The sequence below is a fragment of the Crocodylus porosus genome, unplaced genomic scaffold (assembly GCF_001723895.1).
Source record: "Crocodylus porosus isolate Cpor-Errol unplaced genomic scaffold, CroPor_comp1, whole genome shotgun sequence".
Lineage (NCBI taxonomy): Eukaryota > Metazoa > Chordata > Crocodylia > Crocodylidae > Crocodylus > Crocodylus porosus.
Window position 1 is genome coordinate 88,590,168 of NW_017728931.1, and position 8,489 is coordinate 88,598,656.

Genomic DNA, 8,489 nt, shown 5'->3' on the forward strand with positions numbered 1-8,489 from the left:
TGACTTCCTGCCCTTTGGGCAGGGGGCTGGACTCGATGATCTCCCGAGGTCCCTTCCAGCCCTAATGTCTATGAAATCTATGAAATCTATTCCAGTGATTTCAACGGAGCTGAAGATCTCTCCCACTAGACTTGAGAAAGCAAATAAAGTCCAGGCCCTCACCTCTTGAAATTTCCTTGAAATTCTTCCCTCATGTAAGAGAGGTTTGGAGACCACAGAAGAGACAGCTGTGTTCTTCTGATCCTACAGGTTCCAGAAATTTGTGATAAAGGGAAATGTAGTGCTTTTGCATCCTTAGTGCTCCTTTCCCCAGTTCAGACTTAGGTTCATGAATACTGATGGTGTGTGAGTGAAGTCCATCTGCACACTGAAATGCAGAAACAAGGCCTTAAAGGCAGCATAGATATAGTGGGGAAGGAAAGCAGTGTGATTGCCTTGAGCCATCATTTTCTCAGGGATCACCAAATAGCCAAAGACTTCGTTTTGGAGCATGGTCCCCCACTGACATGAGGAGCACAGGCCCAGGATTTTTCCTGACTGTGAAAAACTGTCTATGCTGCTGCTTTTCACAAATACAAATAGCATTTTATTTTGGCCTTTTCTTTTTTAAACCAGCACTGTGTGTCTATTTGCTCATATACTCAAGTTTTCACAGTTATTCTATTTACACTGTAGAAAGACTGTTCCAGGAACTGGGTTTTTTCTAAAGGTCACCGTGGTTGCATTGCACAGCGCATCTGTGTATTCCTGTGGTGACCAGAATTTGCATTTCAGACTTTGCCTTTTGCTTTACTAACTACTAGACCTGGGGAGAGATGCAGAGGCATCAGCCTGGGCTCCTGCTGGGAGTACGAGCCTCATGTCACTTAAACTTGGGCATTAGTAGGAAATGGAACAGCCCCACTTAAAATTCCAACCTCTACCTGAAGGGAAATTCAGAAGGACTTTCATTCTTCTGACAGGGTTCACTTCCTCTCTGGATAGCGATAGGTGGTCCATGATAGGAAGGACTTTTCCCTGAAACTCAGAAATTTTTCTGGAGAGCAGATTTTGGTTTGTTCAGTTTTTGTTTCAGGAATAGACCAGATTATGCCAAGCAAGAGCTCATTTTTAAGTTAAATCTCCTCAGAGCATTCCATGAAAACTCTTTACCCCAGATTATCCAGACTGTACCTTTAGGGGTACCATCAGGTGACATAAACCTTTATTTTCATAAACAAATTGTGCCCCTTTTGTAATATACTCATTATGCACTGTGGAGTTGCTTCCTTTGGTTATGGTTATAAGAAGTTATGAATGTGTGTAAACAAATTAACACATTCTCCAGTTCCTTCCTGTCTGCCAGAATACAAGTACACCAAGTCCTTAGCAGTTATCACAGGGGAAGGGAGACCTTTGTGGCATACCTTGTTGAAATGTTGTCAGAACACCATTGTGTGGGCATCATATTGACCCAGGTTAGCAGCATTTAGAATGGAACGTGGACTCCGGGAGGTGGCTGCAGAGGTGCAAGAGCTGCAAGTGATGTTGAGGTGGGGTGGCAGGTTCGTAAAAAAAGCAAGGGAGGGCAGCTAGATAGCAACGTCAGTGTGGCTGAAGAAATGTCATGCTGAAAGGAAAAAGGTTAACCTAAAAGAGGCTTTGTTCTTCTTCAGGAGTGGCTGTTCTGTTTTCTTTTAGCAGTTTATTTGCTGTTTGGACTTTAGTTCAACCTTATAATTTAGTATAAATTCAGAAGTTGCAGTGCATGTGGTTATTTTTATATCATTTTAAACTGCCAGGAAAAAAAACCCAAATAGCAGTAGCCTCTTTTTTTGCCTTTCGTTTAAAAATATATATAAAAACCGTAGCGCTTACCTTACTGTGGCCTTTTCTACAATGGGATTTTGCATAAAGTTAGGTATATGTTTTCTTGAATTAGGATGCTTTCCTAAATTGAGGTAATGGGATCATTTCAGCATAGTGTAAAATGCTCCAGCCTGTTTCATTGCTTGCTCTCTTGTTTGTAGATAAATCATTTGTTGTTCACAAAAACTGTTAAGTGATGGTTTCTGTGAATTAATTGGCTGTTTACTTGACCACTTTTTCTATTGTGTTTCCTGTAGACGCTGTGGGGTCAAATCTGCTTCACAAGTACCAAAGTAAAGGTGATGTCCTCATCCTGACAGTGCGAGTGGCTGTAATTGTTGCAGTAATACTTACGGTTCCAGTGCTTTTCTTCACTGTAAGTAAAGGCTCCTTGCAGTTTGGAAATAGTTACATTCAGTAATAGGCGCCCTTTCTCAAAAGCACAGCTAGATGTTGTGAGTTTCAGAGTCAGTGACATTCAGGCTACAAAGACTAGAACCTGTAGTCAGCTCTTCCAAAGACCCACTTGAACTTGACTTAAAGGAGAAGTTCTGCATGCATGAATTAATAAACTGCTATGGGATCAAAGTAAATTAATTATCACTTGGTATTAAGTCAGTCTTAAATGATAAAGGTCCTTCTCCATTCTTTCCCAGCCTTGCTTAATTACACTCATACAAATTACCTGAGTTTTTAACTCCAGCAGAACAGCAATAAATTTGAGCGGGGAGTATCTAAACAGCCAGTGGTCCTGCTCCCTCTTATAGTCCCCACTGCTGGAAGAGCTTGGGCCTGAGGGCTGCCTTGTTCAATAGCCTGTCAGAATATCGCTAGTTAATTCTGAAACATAAACAGACAGCAGTAACATAGCCCACTGCTGCAAATAAATATTATTTTGGGGGAAAAATACCAACAGACACAAGCACTCTAATCCTGTTTTCAGATATCAAGTGAAATGTAAAGGTTATTCCAAAAGATCCTATATTTGAATGCTCCAGAATTACTGAAGTCCACACAAATTTCATTGTCATGGTCAGCATCAGCAAGAATTAGTTTGAGAAGTGCTTGAGTGGTATATCCTGCTTCTGACAGAACTCATTCTTTTTCTGCAGGTGCGTTCTTCTTTATTTGAGCTGGCTAAAAAAACCAAGATTGAATTACACCATCATGTGCTAGTTACTCTTGTCCTGTTGGTTATTATTAATATGCTAGTAATTTTTATTCCAAACATGAAGGACATATTTGGAGTTGTAGGTACAGTATTCTAATTTTATACTATTTATATTTATAGTTGCTTCTTATTACATTCTTGTCTGACCATTAAGCAATCCCTGGGGGGCTTTCTTGCCATTTAAAGGTGGCCAATAAAGTCTCCTATGGCATAGGAAAGAGTCTACAGGAAGAAGCCTTCTTAGAGTCAGTGTTTCATTAAAGGGGTGTGAAGCCCCTACATTAAATCTGTTCCTTGAAAAATGTGCTTTGGGTCTGGCCTTTGTGTAGTCCTTGTACTGAGTGTTTTGATTAGGGGTGTGATTCTTAACTGCAGGTCAGGTCAGGTTCACTTGTACCAAAACTTACAGTAGACCTGTAAGCACTGCCTGCAACTGTTAATGCCAAATGCTGGGTGGCAGTTAAATACCTGGCAACCTCTAAGGTGCCAACAGCTTTGTGCAAATGAGCACATTGGAGAGGGGGTACTAGTCTTACCCCGGTGAAGGAAATGCTGCCAAAAGGTTGTAAAACAAGTCCACTCCATGATGGGGTGGACTGGGCTCTTTAATCCTGCTCAGCAGCCACTCTAGCAGTGGACCCCCGATAGATGGGCAAATGAATGATCTCCTTTGCTATGGCAGCTCCTGCAGCCAAGCTGGTTCCAAACATACTGGCACCTGCCTTTCCTTTAGATTAACAAAGCAAGACAAGAGGGGAACCCTGGTATGTGGGTAGTTCAGTCTTTTCATATACACTACCCAGGTTTTTGCATCTCGGAGAGGTCACTCCAATTTCGCTTTATCTTTCAAGCAAGGATTACATTCAGCAAGCTGATGTCTCACCTGATGCAATTCTGTTGTCTCAAACAACAGACAGATGCCTGCTAATAAATGTTGCTACTGAGAAGAAATTCCACAATGACAAAACTAATTTATTTGCATGTTTCAGGGGTAACTTCTGCCAATATGCTGATTTTCATTCTTCCTTCGTCATTGTATTTAAAAATCACACAACAGGACAGAGCAAATCAGAGTCAAAGGATTTGGGTATGTTTTATTATAGATCATTAAAATTTACCAGAATGAGAACAGATCTAATGTGGCTGTCTGAGCATGCATGTCCACCTATTTCAGATACCTTCCTCCGCTCTCATTTTCTCCAATTATTTGCCACATGCTCTCATGGTTCGTTTTGCCTAAATTAAATTATAATCCTCCTTAAACATAGGGTGACCATATTTTTAAGGAAATCCCCCTCGCCCTTCCCTCAGCTGATCCCCACCCCACCCAGGAGAAGTGGGGCCCAGCCCACCCCCAACCTCTGGCTGCTTAGGAGGAGCTGGGCCAAGCAGCACAGACTGGGTGGCACTATCTCAGTCTTCTGTTTCCATTTTCACCAACCGCCCAGGATGGCCTACAAAATGCAGGACTGTCCCAGCCAAAGTAGGACGTAAGGTCACTCTACTTATACAAAATCATGTATCCTTATGTGTTTGTAGAGTGCCTAGTATAAAGGAGCCTTGATCTGCTTGGAGCTATTATAAAACAAATAACAATAAAACCTAGCAAGGTTCTGAGTCCTGTGAAGTCAGGGAGGGAGAGACTGCTACCTTAGCCTTCTATGCATTTCCCATTGCAACACATTGCCTGAAAGAATCTGAAGTGCATTACATTTACTGCATTTCACATTCATCATGTTTTGGTTGCCACCCCTACATAAGGAGGCCACTGTAATTCTAGCTTCTCAGCTATGTACAAGCATGTGGAACTGTGACAAAGTGATCTCAGCAGAGTATTGCATCTTTTCACTGGACTTCTAAAGGGAAGATCCTGCTAATGTCCTAGAATTTACTTCAGTGCCCATGGGAGTCTATTTACTCTCTGGGAGTTGCTGAGAGTACTTTTGGTACTTGTGAATCATGCCTTCTGTTAACATACTTTTGGTTTCATTCATATGACAATGGCAGAGGCCTAATCTGGAACAATTTTATTCAATTTCTTTGTTTCAGCCAGGTTTGCAATAGCTTCCAGGCATGTAGTTATGTCTTGGTTTCACATGTGCCTCTATTCTCTACCTCCGTAAACCAACAAGTACTAAAGTGCAATAGAAATTGACCCTGATGAGATGAGAATGCTTTCCTTTGGTCTTCAGTGAGTCCTTTGGTTAGTTAAGGAACAGAGCTTGTGGGCCCCAGGAAAGATCGATTCAGTACTTTTCAGACCAAGTCAGTGAGACGCAACACTTGCAGCAGGAATTGTGAACTGAGGGCAGAGGAATGTTTCCTTTTCCGGGCTCAATAAGTAATTATATTAGTGACATTAATAAATTCAGGTATCTTTTGTTTTTGCACTACCCAAAAGAGCGTCTTCGTTTTAATTTGTACTTTTGAAATATCAACTTGAGAATTTGCTTAACAAAGTTGCCTTAGTTAAAAGACTTGTTCTTTTTTTATTTCAGGCTTTTTTGTTCTTGGCATTGGGATTAGTATTTTCCCTTGTTAGCATTCCTTTGGTCATCTATGACTGGGTACACACAGGAGACAAGGCTGAAGGCCATTAAAGTCAACCTCATACTGAAAATACAGTCCCATTTGCTACTCACCAAAATCCCTGTCAACCTGGTTGCTGTCTTTTTCGTTCTTTGTGAGTTTACGCAGATCGAATCCAAATAATGAAATACTGGTATGGAAAATATATATATGGATGTATCTTCTTGCAGAAAATTGACTTGTTGTCCTAACAGAAATATCAGTTTGTCTCATACCATTGAATTCTCAGATGCTTACATTCGTGCGGATTTTCCGTAAGACTTCATAGGCATTGTCCATTTGGTACTGATCATAATGAACGTATGTTTACTCTTCTGGCCATGAACTGTATTTTTCCATTATTAATCTTGTATTAGTTAAAATAATAATATTTACTCCTTTGAAACAAGCAATATTTGTTTACAATCCAAGCTCTGGAATAATTACCCCTCATGATGTCGGATCATACCTCCTCCCTCTCACCAAAACTGTGTTCTTAAACTCTGCATTTTAGATCTGATTTATTTTCATTATTAGTTTGTAAACCTTTTTACCTTAAGAGGTGTAGCATTCCAGAGTGCTTGAATGAAAAGCACGATGAAAGCATTGATTGGTGTTGGATAATAGTAGGTCCTAAACACAGTACTACTCTTTGTAAGATTCCCCTGGAGCATCAGCACAAGATTTTTTTTTTTCTTCTTGTCGTTATTCCTGTTGTTGTTTTAGTAGGGAGGATTCAACACCAGCTGTCCACTCCATATCGCTTACCTACTGTTCCTTTTGAAACTAAGCAAGAAAGATACTTGGCATATACCGATGAATATTTGAAACTAAGAACAGATCAAGCTAATTTCTTTATGGAAAGAGTCAAAAATACTAATTTTCCTCAATAGAAACCAATATTTACTACTACTAAAAAGAGCATCTGCTCTTTTAAAGAAAAAATAGCTAATTCCAATTACATTAAAAGCCTTAATCATAAATAATAGCTTTTTCTTAGTTTTGAGTATAGCTAAAGCTGACAGTGTAAAGACTGACACCCCTACTAATGCCAGTTTTCCTTTCATTGAAATCAGTAGTTTTACTTCAGTGAGAGCAGGCTTTGACCCTTATACACTCCTGGATTTTTAATGAGGATCAGAATCTTTGATGTTTCCTTAAACAAACATAACATGTTTTATATATGTAAAAAGCCTGTTTTATATTTTTTATCCATTAATTCTCCATAAAAATTAAGAAAATAGCTATTAGTGTTATTTGCAGAACCCCTGAATTGTACTTGTCCACAAAACTAACGTTTACACTGCCATATTGTTGGTTTAGAAAACAGCTGCTGAGGAATCAAATGATATGCAGGTACTCTTTATCATCACATGCAGAATCACTGCTAATAATAGGGTACTACCAGAGACACAGACTGGTTTATGCTGAATTGTGTGAATCAAAGGGAGTCTGCTGCCTAGCTCTCAAAAGTCCGTGCCAGCTTCTTAGTGATGGCACTAGTGGCTCACAGGAGTCCTGAACTAGGATATTCAAGAGCTGACCTCTTAGTAAGCTATGTCTGCTGGCTTGTGATAACTCTCATTTTCAGTGGTTGTTTCATTTTACACTCTTACTGTAAATAAGGAGGAAAAATGGTCATTAGCAATTTATGGGTATCGTGTCATTCATTTTTCTTTTTAATGTAAGAACCTGACATTTCAAGATTCTGGGCTTCGTGTGAGCTGCTGATTTGCCTCCAACTCCCATTGCCTTGTCATGTATCACTTGAAGTCATTAAGAGCTGAGATCTTACAGCAGCTCACAGGAGGTTCTCAGGACCTTGAAGATTGATCTCTGGAAAACTAACTTTGACCTTTGAAAATATCATAGGTTACTGTGTTATCTCACAGAAATTCTGGGGCTGCTTCTGCCCATTTCCTCTTCCTTTCCTCTTGTCTTTCTGCAAGTAATGAATAATAAGCATTTTAGCCTGTTGAGTTGATTGGGACTGTGACAAAAGAGACAGTAGTGATTTTCAGAGGCTCACATGAGGGTTAGGAGCTCACCTGAGAGCCACTGTAACTAAATGGAAACAAACAGTCCTTTGTACCTTTTTGAAAATTTCTCCTGTTACTCTCTTTCCTTTTCCCTGACTCGGTTTATTTGCATACTGCAGTCTTATTAGGTAAGATAAAAATAAGAATCAGTAAGACAGAAGGAAATTCCCCTAGGCACAGGACCATCAGGGCCTATCCACCACTTGCATACTGATATTAGGATCCCAAAATAGGCTTGCACATGACTCAGTCCTTAAATAGGCCTTTGTGCTGGTCTTTTGTACAGGGATGAATATCACTAATGTTTACTGATATCATATATATAGATATTTATGAAAGGGAGTCATAACTAGTTTATTGATGTCTGTGATAAGAAAAATGTGAAGTAATAAGCTTTTTATTTTCTCATCAGGCTTTTACAGTGGGGTCTGCATTCTGTAAAGAATGTATCTGTTGACATCAGTGATGGATGACATTATTCATATGAAGTAATCTATAAAATGTACTGTTATTATTTAGTTTGTTTGGAATAGTGAACTTGAAGCCATCAAATGTACAAGCCTCTCATTTAGCTAGGATTTTAAGAGCACAGTACAATGCTATATACATTGTATATATACTGTTGTTAAATCAGTAGGATCAAAAATACCATATCTACTTAGCTGGTGGCAGCATGCTGTCCTTTTAGAGAGTTTGTCACTATTGTGATCACTGCAGATTTTATAGATTGGGTGTAAAACTACTTCTCGTAACTATAACAGAATATTTTACATTGATAATTTTCTTAAGAACAACAATTTGGTAATGAGAGGCAGGCAGAAAATAGTTGTGAGAACAGATTCCTTGTCATACCAAAGGACCCC

General features: G+C 39.5%; 1 protein-coding gene across 1 annotated transcript in view; it reads left to right on the forward strand.

Moving 5' to 3' along the window:
* Positions 1 to 8,210, forward strand: part of SLC38A1 (solute carrier family 38 member 1) — a 45,904-nt gene extending 37,694 nt beyond the window's left edge. Inside the window, exons 13-16 of the mRNA XM_019543338.1 lie at positions 2,106 to 2,224; positions 2,961 to 3,102; positions 4,009 to 4,106; positions 5,518 to 8,210. Of these exons, the coding sequence (XP_019398883.1) occupies positions 2,106 to 2,224; positions 2,961 to 3,102; positions 4,009 to 4,106; positions 5,518 to 5,619 (461 nt within the window). The 3' untranslated portion in view covers positions 5,620 to 8,210. The remainder of the gene's footprint in view (positions 1 to 2,105; positions 2,225 to 2,960; positions 3,103 to 4,008; positions 4,107 to 5,517) is intronic.
* Positions 8,211 to 8,489: the final 279 nt, after the last annotated feature.